This window comes from Corvus moneduloides, chromosome 3 (assembly GCF_009650955.1).
Source record: "Corvus moneduloides isolate bCorMon1 chromosome 3, bCorMon1.pri, whole genome shotgun sequence".
Lineage (NCBI taxonomy): Eukaryota > Metazoa > Chordata > Aves > Passeriformes > Corvidae > Corvus > Corvus moneduloides.
The window spans coordinates 81,551,934-81,571,277 of NC_045478.1; the positions used below are offsets into that span (position 1 = coordinate 81,551,934).

At 40.1% G+C, this 19,344-nt stretch overlaps 1 protein-coding gene across 3 annotated transcripts in view; it reads left to right on the forward strand.

Annotated features, from left to right (window-relative positions):
• Positions 1 to 19,344, forward strand: part of RPS6KA2 (ribosomal protein S6 kinase A2) — a 282,924-nt gene that overhangs the window by 178,500 nt on the left and 85,080 nt on the right. For all 3 annotated transcript variants that reach the window (XM_032102444.1, XM_032102446.1, XM_032102445.1), the window contains 2 exons: positions 4,652 to 4,768; positions 8,779 to 8,860. In XM_032102444.1, the coding sequence (XP_031958335.1) occupies positions 4,652 to 4,768; positions 8,779 to 8,860 (199 nt within the window). The remainder of the gene's footprint in view (positions 1 to 4,651; positions 4,769 to 8,778; positions 8,861 to 19,344) is intronic.

Consider the following 19,344-nt stretch of genomic DNA (forward strand, 5'->3'; position numbering starts at 1 on the left):
GATTATCTCAAACAACAGTAAAATACTTTCTGAGTTATCGTCATTTCTTATTTCCTCCTGCCACATTTTCATTGACTTCTTCATTGACCTCAGACCCTAAAGCATGCAAGCCTAAAGGCTGTAAAACTTGCACATCAAAAGTGCACATATTTTTATTGGAAAATGAAGTTTACCCTTCACAGCAATACCTGTATGTCAGTCTTGATCCTCTGCAATGGAGATGACCATGCAAGGAATAAAACTAGGAATCCTTTCTTACTGATTTTTCAAAACAATAATCATGTTACACTAGCACCATGGCTTTGTCCCATGTGACATGGTAGCATAAATTTGTCCATTGGTAAAAGTGACTGACTCTTGAATAATCTCCCCCCTCCTGATACTTCAGGAAGTCTTGATGAGGAAAGCTTTTTGTGTGTGGGTGAAATATATCTGGCAGTTAAGGTGGTCTCTTTGCTTGATGACCTTAGCTCTGCTTGTTCAGAAACTAGTTGGGGAGCGGCCAGACAAGACTCCAAAAGGGGCTAAACTTGTCCATTTGCTAGGAGGTATTCTTTCCATAATGTTTGCTGAGAGGTTGTGGAACAGGAAAGATAGTAAATTGAAGAGTGGCTCTCCAGGAAGGGCTGCCCTTTTGTATGACTTTGTACTCCACTGCCAAATCCATACCCCTACACTTGATCCTACTCTGACATGTGACAGTGGGTCAGGAAGTATTATTGCAGTTAGAAGAGTTTTCTGTGGCTGCTCTCCAGCAGCCGCTGAGCTTTAATGCCTCTCTATCTCCAAGGCTACATGAAGCAATCCTAGAATTGAGCTGAGATCAATGCTACAGGGAGCTGTTGCCTTCCAGGAGCACCAAAACAGATGTGTCTGTGCTATCCACAGTCACAGGGCAAGAACAGAGGCTCTCTTCTCCCATGTCCCAGAGGAGAAGAGATCAAAATGGTCTTTGAATTCTAATAATGAGTTATTTTATGTCCAAACCTTCTGCCAGCTTTGGGGGAAGCCTTTAAGTGAGTAATTCAGTAGAGAATCAGACCCGGAATAGGTCTTTCTTGTATTGCGATAGAGAAGCACTCTCCATTCCTCTTTTGTCCTTCCGGTTTTATTGCTCTCCCTCCTCTAGTCTATCCTGCTTGACCATGTGCTTTCTTCAAGCCACCAAGAACATCCATCTCACTTTTGTCACAAGATGATGGGTTTTGTGCAAACATAAATATTTAGAGAAGTTTACAAAAGATTAAGCTTCGTCCAGTCAAGCATTCCTGATGCAGTGTTGGGACAAGTTAGCAGGGAGCAAGAGCCTGGGCTGGTGTGCACAGCTGTTGCAAGATCAGACTGTGGAACATTCACTTTTGATTGCACTGACTTCACTGATCAAAACCATTTTTGAAGTTGGTCGGGTTTTTTTCCAGAATGAAATCCTTTCCGTCAAAACAGCTTCTTCAGTGTGCAGGCTTTGTCTGTATCGTGGTTCTCTTGACTCACATTTATTGTTGTTGTGCAAATTCCTGATGAAAATATGGTGCACTTCCTGGAACAGGGAAAAATAAATCCATATTAGAGAAGTTTCTAGGATGCAACACAGAGCAAAAATAGTTGGGAGACCTGCCCACAATACTTACGCTTTAACAGTTTGGGTTTCACTCTGATCATCAATACCTGAGAAAAATTATGCCAGATTCCATATTAGCATAATACAGAGAGACTTCAAATGAGAAAATCCCATGTAAGTAAGAATGTAAATAAAGAATATAACAGTGTTGGTTGGTGTTGGGTTTTTTTCTTAGTAAGGTAAAACAAACAAACAGAAGTTATCCCATAACTTATGCAGCCAGTAAGTAATAAGAGTATAGAAATACATTCAAGGCAAATGGGTGCATGTGAGCAAACACTCTAAGCATGTATTTCCTTTAAAGAGCTGTGTCTGTCTTCAGTCTCAAGCACTGCCAGTTTGGCTTTCTGATCCAGTGGGAAGTGAATTTGTCATACCATCTAAAATACTATCTACCTCTTGGACAGCTCACAGGTGACACCACTGTGGTGGTGATGGATGAAAAAACAGCTGTCTCGCATGCTTTTCTTCAGTGCTGCTTTGCTGCTCCTTTCTAGAGAGGTGACCACAGGAAATCCACAGGAAATCCTACCTTCCTAGAAAAATATCCTGCTTCCTCCTAAGGATGCATGGATCAGCCAGCTCAACTGGACTGTGGGCAAATTGAAAGAGAATAATCTTTTGTAGGAAGTGGCTCAAGCTTCAGTGTTTGAGACACTGAAAACCACAGTGGACAAAAACCCAGCTGGTTGGTCTGATCAAGTGTTGGTGATATTTTGGGCAGGACTGTTAGACTAGATGACCCCCTGAAGCCTCTTCTAACCAATGTTTTTATATTTTGATAACCAAAAATCTAACATGTTTTTTCTGTCTTTAAAATCCATGCTTCTCTGATAAACATTGCTAGGCCTTGTATTTGGTTTCATTTTTTGTAAATACTCTTCTTTTTTTTCCTGAGCTTTTAATTAAAGATGCATATAATTAAAGTACTGTTTTTATAGCATGTTATAAATTATTTATGCTATTCTATGGGAGTGCTAGAAATTTTTAAGCACTCTTCCAGCAAGCTGAATTTTCATCATTTTAATACTTTTAATATATTCCTGTAACTGAACACATTTTATGAACCTAAAGAGGTTATATTAAATTTAGTAATACAATGAGAAATAACACTTAGGGTTGTAGGTCTGTTACTTTGATGAGCAATATGAATGGGCAAATTGAAACTCACTCATCATTTGAATTGCAAATGTAGCTGAAAGTGACTTCATAGTTCAGGCTGGAGTACAAAAAAATTGAAAAAAATGATATCTTTAATATCAGAAAGTTATGCTATCTCACACAGCAATTAAAGCCAGAAGGGTGAAAAGAGAGATCTTTGCTGTTCTGTACTTAGAAATCCTTTAAATCTCTCTGTGAAAACTGTTCATTGGTTTCAAGCATTTCCTTTCAGTCAAACCTTAAACTACGGGAATTAGGATCAGAAAAATGAGTTGCTCTGAGATGATGATTCTTTTCCATGATTGTGGTAGCACAAATGAACTAGAGGAAACTTTCCAAACCAAGAAGAGGATACAGTCCCTGTTCCAAAGCATGTGAGTGTAAAGAGGCAGGGTAGGGAAGAGGAGGGATGAAACTACAATACAGAAAGAAATCTGGGTAATGCAAGCTGTGTATCTGACAAATTACAGCTGGTAAAAACTGACAGCAATTTTTCTGGAGGAGAAAAAAATCAAATTTATTCTTATTTATCACAGAATGTGTTTTGGCCAAATGTTTGGATTAGTTTTTTTTTTAATGCCTTTTCATTTTTAGGAAATTATTTATATTTTCTCAACATTAATTACTAAGTGTGGGAAATAAATGTTATATTTCTGGATCTTATAAGGATTTTTTGGGGGAAGAAAGGAAAATTGCAGGAAAATTGCACATAAAAAATGTTTGTGAGATTCCAGTTATTTCTTCTGGGTGCAGAAACATTCAGACATATCCCTAAATGAGAAATTCCCTTCGAACTGGGAAATGAAACAAAAGATTTGTACTCAAAATTCATATTTTTGTTGTAGAGAAGTTAGAACAAGTAATTTGAAAAAAAAACCCAAAACCAAACAAACCAAAAAGCTCAAATGTAGGTGTACAAAACATGACAGAAATAAAAGGGTGTGTAAATGTTATCTTTCCTTATCATTGTGTCCTTGAGAAGTAGGTCCTTTCTTCCAGGTTTCTTTTCAGCTCAATGGCTTTCTAGGTTGCTGCAAACTCCGTGTCGTCCCTCTGGGTCTCACTTGACCCAGTTGCTCTCTTTTTAGAGGAACATGCCAAAGTAACATGAAACAAACAACTGAAACTAATGCCATATGTCACAGCTTGCACGATGAAGGTCCTAGTTCAACTGGTGTCTTTGAGGAATGGGCATCTATTGACAGAGGAGGTATTTTAACAAAAGAACCGGGACAAATCCAAAGCATATAAAGCTAATTCTTGCAAGCAGTGAAGTTTGTGTCAGTCTTCTCCCACCACCCCCTCATTTTACATCTAACTATTAATTTGTTTTCTATTTAAAATCCTTACCAGCAGTAGCTTTCCAATTTTTGAGGTAACTAGGAAGAGGCTCTTTTAGCAATGTCTTTTCTTTATTGCCTACTCATTAGAAGAATTGCTGCTTAAGACTAAGGAAGCTTTTTAAGATTGACTTAAATGATGATTTGGGGGGAAATTGAGAAAGTATGTGAAGACAAGTGTGATGGAGCCTCTGCAATGCAGATTTGAGTACATGCTACTCTGCTAGCAAGGTCTCTGATGGGCACCCCTAGCTCTTCAGTGTATTTTTTACTTCAGCTTGTATAATCTGTCTTTATCTAGTCATATTTTGAGGCTCAATAAACAGAACCACCAGGTCTGGATATCCTGACAGTTACCCTCCCCAGCTGGTAACAGACACGTAGAATATTTAGACAAGCATTTGTTTCTGTTTTCAAAATTTGCTACATGATTGTAGCATCACAAAAAACAAGATTTTAATAAAAAATATGTTTCCTTAGGATAACAGCTCTGATTTGGGGATTTTGTTTTTTTTGTTTTTTTCCTCTGCAGGAAGAAGGTATCGTGAAGGAAATAGACATCAGTCATCATGTCAAGGAAGGTTTTGAAAAAGCAGATCCTTCTCAGTTTGAACTGTTGAAAGTATTAGGACAAGGTTCATATGGAAAGGTAATTTTTATTGTCACCTAATCACCCAGAACAACACTGAAAATATTGTGTCCTTTCTCTGAGTTCATTTCAACTGCTGACATTGTGCATATATAGATTATATTGTAAAGGCAGATAAGGAAAGTCCTTCTCTCTTCATTTAAGTAACACTTCTGTCTTTTAGCTGGGTTCCTGCATATGAACCAGTTTAGGAAATAGTGCCTATGGCTCTGGACCTGGACTAATGAGTACAAGTGATTGTTAATAAGCATCACTGTTTACAAAACTAGACCCTCCTCCGTCTTTCTGACCTATCCACCAGGGAGATGAGTGTGCCACTGGTGCTTAGTTGGAGGATGTGAACGTTCAAAGACTTAAAGAAGTTAGCTGCACAATTCCCACTTAGGGCAACCTCCAGCACATTTCCAAGTCCCAGAGTGCTGTTTAGCTCACACTCAGAGGCCTTGAGAGGGTCCTGGAGATAAACCCCAGTGCAGAATACAGTAATCATTGTTGCAAGAGCATGGGGGAAAAAACCCTGCCTGTATGACCATATGCTAATTGGTGGAGAAATAACATTCTCCACCTATCTTAGGACACAGGATTTTCTTAATTCCAAAGACAGTTCTTCAGCAGGGCATGTTGATTGGAAACAAAAACAGGAAGGAAAGATGGAGAGAAAGAAGGAAGAGTCAATTCAGCCTTTAAGTCTTTCCATGGTTTAAATAAGCCATTGAAACCTTTGGAACAGTGAACCTAGTGGAAACTAGGCATGGAAGTCCTTATAACTATATTATTCAGTGGAGTTTTAAAAACAATATTTTCCAGTCAGAACCTTTAGTTTTATTCCTAAAGGAAACTATATTTATCAACTATAAGCTATATTTATCAGTCAAGAGTATTTATCAACTTCCTGGTTATTCTAGAATTATATTGATATTAAATCTATTAGAAGTTCCCTGAGATGAGAGGTATCAAGAAAGTTAACATTTAATACCAAGCCTTGAGCTCAATAATTTCTTCAGAGCACAGTGTATTTAAGTTTTAAATATTAAATGAATAATTTAAAGCAAACAGCTCAAAATTAGGTTTACTGTGTGACTCAGTGTAAGAAGGAGAAGAACAGGAGAAGGAAACATCTTTCACAAAAGTAACAGAGGCAGAATGGTCAGTTTTCATATTCAGGCAGTAAAGATTTTAGAAATGGTTCACTGGCTACCTTAGATTGTATTGATGTATTTTCAGTATTGCATGAGTTGGCCTTCTAGCCTTAAGCATTTTATAAGCAAAATGCCTGGTCTCTGCAACCACTCCCCAAAAGGAGGTCTGATTTCTGGGGCATCAGGGTGAGTGTGGACAGCGTACCTGTCTGGAGCTGCGTGTGATTACTTCCCATATGTTATGTGAGAAAGATCAGTAATTACCCCAGAGCACCAAAGACACAGGGGAGAGAGGTCTGCTCTGTGTTTCTTATGCAGTCCCCAACCCTGTACATTTTCATCTCCGTGATATTTGAGCTAATGGTTCAAATCCATGCCTCTGGGGATGCAAACCATTAGGTTTTCAAGTTGTTCACGCAAGGCCTAAATAATTTCTCGCAGGATTAGAGATGATGTCTTTGGTGTTAGAGGGAGTGCCTCCAACACTCTTGTGCTGCAGAGCACTTGCTTATTAGCTTTTTAGACCAGGTTTTGGATGATGCACCAATTGTTCCAGCTAAGGGAGTTTTGCTAGTTCAGCTGTTAATAACCTGAGGTGTTTGCAAACATATCAAACTAGAAAATTGAAAGTCATGCTCAGCCACATGCACATTCTCTTCTGGCAAACTGGTATAGTACAGCTAATATAACCTGTCAAGTAAGCATTTCAGGGCTACTTGGTGGTTTCAAGAACCTTTAAGAATAATCAGAAGGATGACATCATTTTTAAATACAATGCATTTTCATTTGTTCTGTTCCTTTCTGGCTTGGTGGTTATTTTGATGTCCTCTGAAAAAGAACACAGTGTTCTTGACTCATCTCTTTTGGAGGGAATGCAGACGAATGCCCTATCCCATGCTACAGTGAACAGCTGACTAGTGACTAGTAATGTAAATTGATAATTTTGCTTATTACAGCAACATGGGTATTAAAGGCTTTGCAAGATTATATAGCAGACCAGATATTTCAAGAACTGCAGCCTGATATTTCTGCAGATGCAGCATGCTGTGCTGTTCTGTGTGCAGTGCTGCTGAAAACCATTACGTTAAGGGTTTGGGTTTTTGTTTTTTTGGGGTAAAGAGTCCATAAATGTTTTTAAAGAATAATAATACAGCTGAAAATCTAGTGTCTGGACAAGCTTACTTTTGACTTTCTCCTCCTTTTCAATGTAATACAAAAATTAAATCTTTTACTTGACGTGGATAGAAAAATATCCCAACTTTCCTCTGTAAACTTCTAAATGAATTGACTTTCTGTTAATTCTGGAGCAGCTGAGCTTAATTTATCATGAATAGTAACAAAAACACTTCAGAAAATATTATATTTTCCTGTTGCATCCAGTTTTCATCATTTTTTCCTACAGTTGTGAGTACTGGAGGTATTTGTATGTTCATCAGCCTAGGAAGCAGGAGCTGGGAGCAAGCAACGTGTGCCAAAGCTCGTCAGGTCAGGGCTGCTCAGCTGAGGAACTGTGTGTATCTCCTGTGCACAGGAAACATCTTGAGAGGGGAAAAAACCTATCAGATAATGTCATAGAAGTGTTGCAGCTGTGATGCTGTCAGATGTAAGAGTCCTGGTGAAGCTGTTCAGAGAGAATTTACCTTTTTGTTTTCCAGCTTCTGTACCTGCTTGATAAAAGTTGTTTTCCCTTCCCACAAACCTTTCCTCAAAGGGTTTTGAGAAAATCTAATCTGTTTACAGGTTGGAGTTTCTTTAGGAGGAAGAATCTTTCAACTTGCAAAAATTGTGCTAGAAACATACTTCCTCCTTCCTTTATTTTGGCTTTTTATATTTTAGGTTGAGACAGTTAACAAAGCTGTGTGGTTCCTGAATAGGCAATTAATAAAATAATTGCCATTGAATTTTTAATCCAACTAGACATTCATTAGTTACATAATTTCACTTATTCTTTGTTAATTCAGATATTAATAAGTATATGCTGTGTATGTGGGGACTATATTTTTATTTCCACATTTGGCTTTACTTGAGTTTCTGTCCAGTAACACAAGTGCTGAAATAAAAAAAAAAAAAGAAGACACACTGCTGCCTGGTACTTCTGACCTCAGCAGATAGATAGAGTGTGTCCAGCTAAAAGATTTGTTTATTTTATTTTCAAATATTAAAACACTGAAAGTCTTACAAAGACCAAACCTAACCACTGATTCCTTTGTTCACTACCCCTCCAGTGCTCAGGTGCACTCAGGGGCAGATAAGAAATATTTGCATGTAGTAAAACAAAAAGAGTACAACTTTAGCTACAAACTTTATTTTATTTTAATTAAAAATTTACACTTTCAGAAGATGAAGCATAGGAGACTGTAACAGGGAAAACTGTCTTTTTTATAATAACAACAGATTTTCAGCTGTATGAACTTTCTGCTTCAGCTGCATCTTAGGCAAGTTGCTAATCATGACTTATAGCATAAATGGCACCAAATTGATTTTTTTCTTTAATTTAATTGATGGCAATAATTTTAAGACACAGCACATTCCTAGACACAAATGAGACATAATTTTTTTTTTCATGTAAAGCTGGTCAGAATAAGAAGAGATATGTGCACACTGATTCTAACTTTTCACCCATCTTTAACTGAATGTATAAGGTCAATTAATAATGTTGAAAATGGATTTTTTTGTGAGGTGGTAAAGGCTTAAAACTGAAAATCTCCAGAGCTAGCTCAACCAATTGCAGGTGAAATAGATACGAAATGCTTTCAGCTAGTAATTTTCATTACAATTCATGAACTATAGTATCTATTTTCCTGTCAAATGCAGTAAGTCTTGTAAGTAGAAATTCAGTACTCATCTATACAAAACATTTGCTTTTTACAGGTATTTCTAGTCAGGAAGATAAAAGGATCTGATGCAGGCCAGCTTTATGCCATGAAGGTACTTAAGAAGGCAACTCTGAAAGGTAAGGATTGGGACAGTGGCTCCAGTCTCTATTTCTGTGCTATATAGTAATTTATTTCTCTTGCTGTTTTTTACATTGTTGCTGCCTTGCAGTATATGAATGCATAAACATGTCTCTGTCATCCTCCAAAATTCTGCCTCACTGTAAGTGAATGTTCTAAAAAGAACTTAAACCAATATATGTTACCTATGCTGTGTGAGAGCAGGAAAGCAGAGATCTGCAGCTTCCCAGCTGCATGCTTGCTTTCTTTTCTTAGTGTTATTTTTAGGACTTCTATTTGGTATATATGAATTTCTGTTGAAGTGTCACTATCTTTCTGTTGCTGAAGTAAATAAGGATATTGCTGAAGTAAAACCTGGCTCCTACTGGGCAGAATGGCCTTCCCAGCTGGTGCTTCTCACTGTGTGCCTTAAAAACCATGGGAACATGTTTTCAAGTGTGAGGAGTCATTCTTAGATGGTTGAGATCATGCTGTTTCCTAGCTCATGGGCTGTAGGAGGCTAGGGCCAAATGAATGATGTTCAAAGCTGGTCATTCTCTTCTGGGGCCACAGCCTGCTACAGACAAAAAAAAAAAATTCTAGTCAAGCCCAGGACTGAAAAGCAAAGAGAGTTAAGTTCAGTCTTAGTTGAAGTCCTTACTGGCTGACCCTCCACAGAGTAAGGAGGATGCAATCATCTTCTTGTTTCCCTGACCCAGCACTGTTCTGTTCTTTCCCTCAAAAGCCTGACACTTTTTGCAGATAAGGTGGAGACCGTTCATTTTGTCTGGAGCAGATGTTTTGCTTTGTCTCAGATAGTGTGGGTTTCTGCAATGCAGTGTCGTGTCTAAATTTTTGTCATAACGTGAAGAGTAGTTGTTAAGTGACCAGATAGTTCTGGTCACTTAAAAATCCAGACTTCTATAGCATGCCTTGCTTTTGGGGAACCAAAATACGAAAAAAGCTACCAGTAATTGCAAGGTAGAGCTACTGCAGGTGGTGGCAAGCAGAGCCAGCACCTCTTCTGAGTAGTGGCCAAAATGGGGAACGGGCACACCAGGCATTTAGACAGTCCTTTCCCCTAAGAAAGCCTTTTCAGGGACATGTTAGCTTGAAGCAATGCTGGCGTGCTTATCTTTTTGTTTGGAATCTAAATGAGAGTGTTTGTTCTAGCAGAACAGCCTAGTGTAAATAAACACTTAAATAGTATTGTGCCTAAGACATGCAAAGTAATAGGTCAGGCCTGTGTGCATAACGTGTATGACAGAGTGATTCTCTGACTTCTCAACCAACAGCAGGACCGTGAAATGCCCAAACTGAGCTGAACTCAATTGCCAGAGTCTTCCCCATGAGAGAAAGTCATCTCCTGATGGTGTCTGAGCAAGGTCTGTGTAACCCTTCAGACATCAGAATGTACCAGAAACTTATTTCTGTTTCTTTCAACAACCCAGAATTTTTTTACCAAAAGAAAAAACTGGGTATTCCCTCTTTTTCTGTAGAACTCTGAGAAGTGTTTAGCAGGAAGAGCTCTGGAGAGGGGGAGGGTTTCTTTTGCATCCCCAAACAGGATACCGTTACTTAATATTTGATGGCAAAATATGTAACATTAGATTCCACTGTAAAAGACCTGTATTGTGGCAGTATTTCAGGAAGTCTCAAAATTTAGATGGCGATTTTAAAGTACCCAAAGTGTTCCATCAAGTTCCTATTCTGTCAAGAGCAGGCACCTCTTCGCAGTTCTGTGGTTCTTTATAGCACAGAAAGGCTGTTTATTGTTTTCTCAAGTGTGGGCCACAAGATCCAAAAATAGAGGCTACTCTGTGATTTTGTTGGATTGTATCCCTTTCCCATTCAGACTACTTACCCCTCTGACTGCTAGCTCTGGATTTCCCATTAATCTCAAGATAACCAGCACAGGGGTAGGAGCTAATTTGTCCACACCACTTTCTACAAATAAGTTAAACCTGACAGCTGTTTAACTCAAAGTACAAAAATAAAGACAGAACCCCATTGGCACGGGGCAACTGAGACAAGCAGCAAGGAGGATTGCTGTCGGTAAGCTTCCATGTAACTTTTGGCACAGAGATGGTTTCTCTAACAGCTTAATTTCATCTTTTAAGTGAGAGTGCTGAATTGTTGCTGACTACCTACACTCAAAAAGTCTGGAAGTCACTCCAGTGTGAAGTATTTATTAGCACGTCAAGCAGTGGGAGCAAAGCTACAGGTACGTGTTAGCGCTGCATTCAGCATTTGCTGACAAAAGGCACGCTACAAGTTACATTTCGGAATGATTTTTCTTTCTGCACTCTGCACAAGTACCACATGGAGCAGGAAAGTCAGAGCTCTCTGTGCCAATGCCACTGACATGGCCAGACAGCCCTAAATGTTATTGCAGTTAATTTCTTGAGTGAAACAAGTTTGCAAAGTATGTAAATGGAGAAGTCAGAGAGAAAATAAAAGAAGATGGGAGAGAAAAGCTGGTTTCTTTTCTGGATTAGTCTGAAGAAATAAAACCTGGATAAATAAGACTCCTTCAGGAGTGGTGGTACTTGCTCTGAAGAACAACCATAATAGGTCCTGTTGAGGGGTTTACTATCCTGGGAGCCTGACTGTGGCTGTGGCTGGCTGGTAATGTTTAGGAAGAAGCAGAAGTACAAAATGGTGCTTTCTCCAGTGAGTCTGCTGCCTCCTGTCCCTTTCCAGGGTAGTTGCCCCTTGTTAGCATGATCCGAACTTCACCAACAGCAAAGGTTAGTTATAAGAAGGGTACAGCAAGCAGCAGCAGAACTCTTCAAGCATTTACAGTTCAAAAATTGTTTTTGATACAAAAGAGACTTTGTAGATCAATCACATGTGTAGATTTCAGCTTGAAAAAGATCTGTTAATCAGCAGACCCTTCCTGCTGTGAAGGGAAAATTAGGCTCCAGAATATTCCAGTTTAGACTGTAAAAGTTTGCAGAGGCACATGCTGTACACATGAATTTTTGTGAAAATGAAATTAATCTTAAGCTCATGAAGGTTTATTTTAAACATAGAGATATCGGAATAAGCAGCTGTAACAGCATGGATCCTTGAAAGTGAAAAAGCTACTGTTACTTTTTGTTGTAGATGAGAGCATCACACATACGTTTCTTTCCTTTCTGCCTCATTTCCCTTTTTGGGAGCTTGTGGGTATCTGATTTTAAAGCAGAAAGCTCTCTGAAGAAACTAGTTAAGTGTTTCATTCTAATTATTGACTTTAAGAAAACCTTGTTCAAAATGTTTAAGGATGTTATGTGTGGTAGGTGCCAGATACGGAATACATCAGATTGAAGGCTGCATGTATGTGTAACTCTAAGTTACCTCTCTTTCAAATGCTGTATATTAAACTACAGTACCTTAATAGCTTAATTTGAAAATATAAATCCTTTTCGGGCATCTAGGTGCTCAAAGATATTTAGGCATTTAAATACCTTCTGGGAGTGACACTTTTGCCTTTCAGAATGCCATTAAATAATACACTTAAAATACAATCTTAAAATGTTGCTTTCATGTCTTTGTTATACTGTACTTTTTCTTTAAAATCAGATTTTTAGATAGAAAGTTGAAAGATAATAAATTTTATCTATATGTTTAAAAGCTTGCAGAGATATATCAGCAAATCTCTACTGCCCACTCTGAATACATTGTAAATCTGAGGGAACCAGAAACAGACCAGGCAGTGTTTATTCTGTGTGTATGTGTGTCTGGTATTCACCAGCAAAGTTGGAACAGAGGGACATGGCAAGCTAATTGTTTTGATTCATTCAGTATTTCTCTTGAGGTGTCTCAGGCTCCATCAGCTTTACTGAATGTGCTTCAGGATTCCATGATCAAGAGTTGTTCGGATTGGTTATGGTGTAAGCCTCATTAAACACCCATGAAATGCCCATAAATCCCCAGCAGGCTGCTGTGCCAGAATCTAAGGGAGCTTGAAAATCAAAGACCCATTCCTCCAGCAGCCGTGCTATCTGAGAGAAAGTGGCATGAAGCTGTAATTCACTGCCGTAATGCTTATGAATTTTATAAATATTACAGTGATGAGGTAGCAAGGGTTATGTGATGGATCATGAGGACACTGTTTGCAGCTGCCCATCTGGTTGGCAATGGGCTGTGTAAGTCTTAGCACTGGAAGCCATTTGACCCTGAGAATGCAATCTACCTTTTTCTTCTTAAGGGGTTTAGAAATGATAATCTGTTTTGTCAAAACCTCTGCAGTGCTTTGCAGCTTATGATCCCCTCAGTTTAAGCCAGCAGGCTTAAGTGTTTGCTGATGTGTGATGGTTATAGGTGCAGTAGGCCATGAGAGCAGCTTTAGTGACTCACTGAGAGCTTGAATGTTCTCAGGGATTGATGATGTTAAATATACCCTAAATTGAACAACTAACTTAGATGTCACCAGGTGAAGTGTGATTTCTATCTAAACCACTGATAAAATTGTAGTAGTGGTTTCCCTGATTGGAGACCAACCAAAATGGCTTCTTCTGTTTTCCTCTGTATGTGACTCAGTTTCCCTGTAACAACTGCAATGTTTAGATATCAGATACAGAAGTCCAGTGGTTTCCCTCTGGTTTGAAGGGAATAAAACTCCAATAAAATGAGAAACTGTAGACAATATTAACCTATAAAGCAGGACTCAGAAAGAGTCTTCACCTCAGGTAAAACTAACTCTGTTGTTCCGAGGTTTTCAAGGTGTCTTTTTCTATTTTGTTCAGTCCTTGTGTTTGGTGAGAGGCCCTGGTACTCATCCAAGTTCACTATTTAAATTTTGGTTTATTATCTTTTCTTAAGGTATTCTGCTATATTTTTTATGTTTTCTTAGGCCTCTTATTACCTGCTTCTGAAAATTTCACCAGGGAAGTCCTGTCCACAGGACAGTCCAGACCCCACAGCAGAGGTACCCTTGCCCTGCAGTTTGGAGGAAAAGTTGTGTGCTCTGCATCCTTGGAGCTGCTGCTTATGCACGGCTTCTTTAGTCTGAGAATTGTAACCCTCCAAATGTCAGGGCTCTGAGCTCAAAAACCCACCCATTGCTGGACCTGGAAGTGCCCTTAAAGATCCAGCTGAGACATAGACTCACCCCTCTCCACCAATAGCCATACACTAATTTTTCAGTCTTGGAAGGAAATAGCAACTTCTGTGTGCACAAACACTAAAATATTTCGTTCCTCTGTATATTTCCCATTGGTTCTAAAATGCAAAGATCAGCCTAGTCAGTACGTGCTGAACCAGGCAGCAGTGCTCTTGGGTCACCATCTGGACCTGGCCCATTCACATGCACATTTTGTCTGGGGTAGGAGTCAAGAAGTGCTGCGGAACGTGCCAACCTTCCTAACAGTTTAGGAGAAAATTGGATTTAGTAGCGTTCACCTGAGGGAGCAGAGCTTTCTTTCCTCTGTGGGAGTTTTGAAAATGAAACCAAGAAGGTCTTCAACAACCAGTGCTTGGGCTGTGTTTTTACAGTGGCTTTGCAAAGTTACTTGCATCAGACCACCTTTTCCTTCCTCCCCTAAAAAGTCAGCTTGCCTAGGGCTTGCTTTCTGAAGGAGGAAAGGGTACAGTATGCAAGAGAGAGCTCACTTACACTGATTCTAATGGGCTGTGGAGAATAAGGTGTTTTTGTATTATAAGGAAAATGAGCTGTGTTTAGGCAACTCATTATGTATCAGTAAATATTATAGAAAGTCCTATCCTGCATATACAGCAGACTGGACAGGTCAAAAAAACAGCGAAAAGCCTTTCTGGAAGTTTGTTTTTATAGCATTTGTTGAAGTGTTCATTGAGATTGTAGCTTCTGGGTTAGATACTTAATACTCCTTAGTGATTCTGTACAGTGTTTGGGTTCAGATTCAGATGAGAAGGGAAAACTTTTGCATATAAATATAAACAGAACACGCATCACTTAAAGATTTCATTATCTGTTTTATTCAACCCATGTGGGAGTTTGCATTCTATGAAGTCCTGATTAAATTATAGTGCCTTCACAATGCCAAGTGCATTGTGAAGATTCTGTTAGGAGGCAAAAGAATTCCCACTGCTAAGACATTAAAGAAATGAACACTGGATATTCAAATGCTCTCTATTTTGTAGCAAGGGAACATTTTGGCTCATTTGTTTTTACACAAAAACCTGTTGTTCCTTATGGAGATTTCCTAAGTGCAAAAGAAAATTCAGCTTTCTCTTTGTGAAAATGTTGGCTGTTGAGTTCTGTATAGGGCTCAGAGAGGGGTGGCGAAGTTGGTGAAGGGTCTGGAGCACAAGTCCTATGAGGAGTGGCTGAGGGAGCTGGGGTTTTTTAGCCTGGAGAAAAGGAGGTTCAGGGGTGACCTTATCACTCTCTACAACCCCCTGAAAGGTAGTGAGGGGTTGGCCTCTTCCCAGCAACTAGTGATAGGATGAGAGGACAGTCTTAATCTGCACTTGAGGAGGTTTAGGTTTGACATGAGGAAGAATTTCTTCACAGAAAAACACTGGATGTGGCACTGAGTGCCATGGTCTAGTTGACAAGGTGGTGTTCAGTCATAGGTTGGACTCTGTGATCTCAGAGGTCTTTTCCAACCCGATTGATTCTGTGATTCTGTTCAAACTGCTGCTCACGTTGCTGAACAGCAGGCTCTTCCTGTTGCCCGAAGCAGGGCAGAATTAAGTCGTCTTTGCCTAAATATAGGTAAAAAATTAAAATCAACTTCCCTCTCTTTCTCCCTGTCATCCAAACAGACTGATTCACATAGGAACACACACTTCTGTGCTTGTCATTTCTGCTGCAGGTAAATGCAGCAATATTGCCCAGTCCTTTCCTGTCCACACATCTCTTCCAGTGTAACTCTGCTGTTACAATAATATCAAATTATAGCTCCCTGCATAGTTGTATGTTCATTTGGAAAGCAGCTTCAGCCACTTAGTATGCTGCTGCCTGAAATAGCTTTGTTTTATTCTCCCCAAAGAGCACACAGGACGGGACTCACAAGCAAACTCCAGCTTTCTTCATGAGCAGTTCAGCAGCAGAAACTGTGGAGGGAGCCCTAGCATCCAACAGCATTGGTGCTTGGCTTTGACGGAGCTTTCGAAGGAACTCTTCCAGTCATCTCCCTTTGCTGTGCCTGGGTTTGCCAAGCACACAGGCAAAGTTCCCTCCTGATGAAACTCACTCAGGAGCCCACCCAGTGCCCTCCAGCCTCTCGTGGCCATTCGGGTCATGGCTCCAAAGTGCGACAAAATGTGTGAGGCCACCTCAGGTCCCAGCACCCACCCCACTGTTGTTTGCCACGGATTGGAACCACACTGCTTATTAGTGCACCCACAGGTTTATGCCAAAGTTTCAGACTTTGCTATGAAGATATGGAGTGCACCTGTGTTCACGTTTTTCACAAGGTATACCACAGAACTGTCTTAAATTTTTCCATTTTTTTGCTAGGCTAAAGTGCCCCCGCCCTTGACTTCTAATCCTTGAGCAGTTCCATGGGCTTTAGCAGCATCTGAGTGTTGCATTATTCAGGTTTTCATGTGATGACTCTCTAGAGAGCACAAAGGTGATTCAAATCTGAAGTCAAAGAAAGCGCTGAAAAAACCTGCTGAATTCTTTGGCAGAAAATATATGTTCTTTACCTGTGATCAAATTATACAAGCTTGTTCTAGGTGTTTGTTAAGTCACTCTTCTGTCAGTAAAATACATAAAGAGTGACTTTTTTAAATATAAAGACCTCCAGCAGCTCATGCAGGTTGCATTTGAAATGCCCCCTGGCTATTCCAGGCACTAAAGGAATGGTAGCTGGGGGTTTTTTTTGGGGAATGAATAGTTCATCATACTCATGGCTGTTCTGATGTAGAAAGCAATTTTTCAAATCATCTTATAATTTTCAGTCAATTTGCCATCTGCCTCTTTAAAGCTTCAATTGATCCTGTGTACTTGCCATGGTGAATAAGTAGCAATGGAGACACTTGAAACTGCAGCTCCTGTAGGTACCACTGTTAAAAGGTTTTCAGACCCAAAATCATCCTTCAAACTATGCATCGAAGACTTGATCAAGAGTTTCACTATGGCTTGCTTTCCCTTGGATTATTCTTTTTATCATATTCATTGCATTGTATATCTAATGACAGATATTTGCAGTTACTCCCAAATTGGTTATGGTTTTACAGAAAAGACCACATTTAATATTTTTTATTGTTGAGTAGCAGATTGCTGTTAATTGCTTTTGCTGTAGATTCAGGAATGGAGAGACTACACGCACACTTGTTCCGAAGGCACAAGTGAAATGTTTATCCTGTTTGAAAATGTGATGCAATTCCATTTTGTCCGTGGGAAAACTCCTTTTACCAGGAAAGGACTGAGAGATACAATGGCCTTTGTGAGCCCTCACACCCCTCATCAACACTATCTGGAAAGCAGAGAGAGGAGAAAAAACCCACAGTTTAGTTTAATTGGAACAGCTCTATGAAAACTGACAGGAAGCTTCAGCTAAAACAATGAGTCCAAATTGAGACTGTCACTGCTGGTCATGTACAGTGCTCTGCCTGGGCTAAGAACGTGAGAGTGAGGACTAGCTGATCTTCAGGACAGTCACAGAGGCTCAGTCATTGTGCTTTGGAAACCTAGCTCGTGTCCTTGCCTGGATCTGTGCCAAGTAAACCCACTGGTGTGGTACTCTGGGAGGGTACCCTGTGCCTTGCACTGCTACTGAGGCATCATCTGGAAGGCACCTGAAGAAGTCCCTTGGCCCACCTCTGACATAGGGGGGTACAGTGATGCTTTTGTGTCATTCCTCACAGAGGGAGGAGTGCCTAACTTGTTCTTAGGCTGTCTCTATCACTCTGTTGTTACAAAATGCTTCCTAGCATCTGTCCAGTATCTGCCTGGCCACAGCTGATGCTGTTAATTCATCTCCTCTCCATCAACAACAGTTTCCTCTTTGCGGTTTTCTTCCACATCTTGAAGTTTGTTAGTTTAGCTTCTGTCTTCTGTAGTCTGAGAATCTTTTATGTTCCTTTCCTTCTTCAGGGTTCATTTTTCCTGGATACTCATTTGTTCCAGTTTGAAAACAAACCAGTGGGAGGCACTAAGTCAGAATAACAATTTAATGGGGAAATTAAAGAAAAGGGAAAAAAAAAAAAAAAAAGAAGAGAACACTGGTTCAAACTGACAGAGTCAAGATACAACCTGACTCCCTGTTGTAGCAGTCTAGTAGAATGGTGGCTGCAGTCCTCTGAAGCAGTGATCCTGTAGAAAAAGGGGCCGCTCTTCCTCAGGAGGTCCAGTGGTGGCTATGTAGCTCCTGTCCTCTGGAAATCCAGTGGGAAGGATTGTCTCTGGTGTTCAGTCTCAGATTACATCCACGATGGGATGCTTGGTTCCTCCCTCTGGGTGGAGCATCTCACAATGGGGTAATGAGTCATGAGGCAAAGTGTTGATTAGGCTCATTAACAGAAGATAGTCCGGAGGGAGTTATCTCTGAGTCAGGCGGCAGGACAATGATGGGCCATTAACAGAAAGATAGTCTGGAGGGAGGAGGCAAGGAAACACTGCCCCACCTGGTTTCAACGGCTCATGGGGATGGTGATAGAATACACTGCAACCCGGGACATCATTTTAGAAGATGTAGTTATACACCAGGTAAGTGAGAGGTGACATTATCTGCTCTGGCTGTATGTCCTACCTCTCAGGTCCTCTGTGAGTGCTTTGTTATGACAGAGTAGTAGAGCTACCCCTGCTCTACCACAAAGATTATTGAAAATTCAAGGGGTGTAATTGAACTGATAGAAATGTCTTGCTGCAAAGACAGCAGAGTGGTCATATTGTCGAGATGTTGAACGTTTGTTCCTTTGGAGAATCCCATTCAGAGAAAGTTCCTCGAACAAGCCAGCCCTTGGGTAGATGGTTTTGTAAAATGGTGTGATTCTTGGGATGTCCTGTGCAAGGCCAGGAGTTGGTCTCGATGATCCTGATAGGTCCCTTCCAGCTCAGCGTATTCTATGAGTCCATGATTCTGTGAGGATTTCTGGAAGGTGGTTGCCTGCGGCTGTCAACCTCCATTCCCCCTCTCCCATGTGTTTAGTTTAAGAATTAAGCACATTATCAGTGGACAGGATGTACCCAGGCTAGTCGGGCTTTAACAGTGACAACAAAATACTGGTTACTGGTTTATCTTCCCTGCTGCCTTTTTTCTTCTGCCTCTCTGGCTGGTGTCTGATAAGCCAAATGGAAATCTTCATGTGAAGATCTACTTTTCTGATTTTTTTTTTGTCTTAGTCTTGAGGCTTGAAATTTTTTGTGTTTTGTTTGTCTTGCACTGTCTTGAAGGAGCTTTGTAGGCTTTGTGTTTGCTCTGAATGCTTCTAATTTTATGAAGCCCACTGCCAAAAGAGCAAAGCTGTTGCTGGCGACCCATCCAGTCAGCCGTGCAGCACGTGAATGAACTCTGAAAGTCTTTTAATCCTGCCTGATGTCCAAGAGCTTGCTGTTGGTACCACAAGGCTGCGAATTACAGGA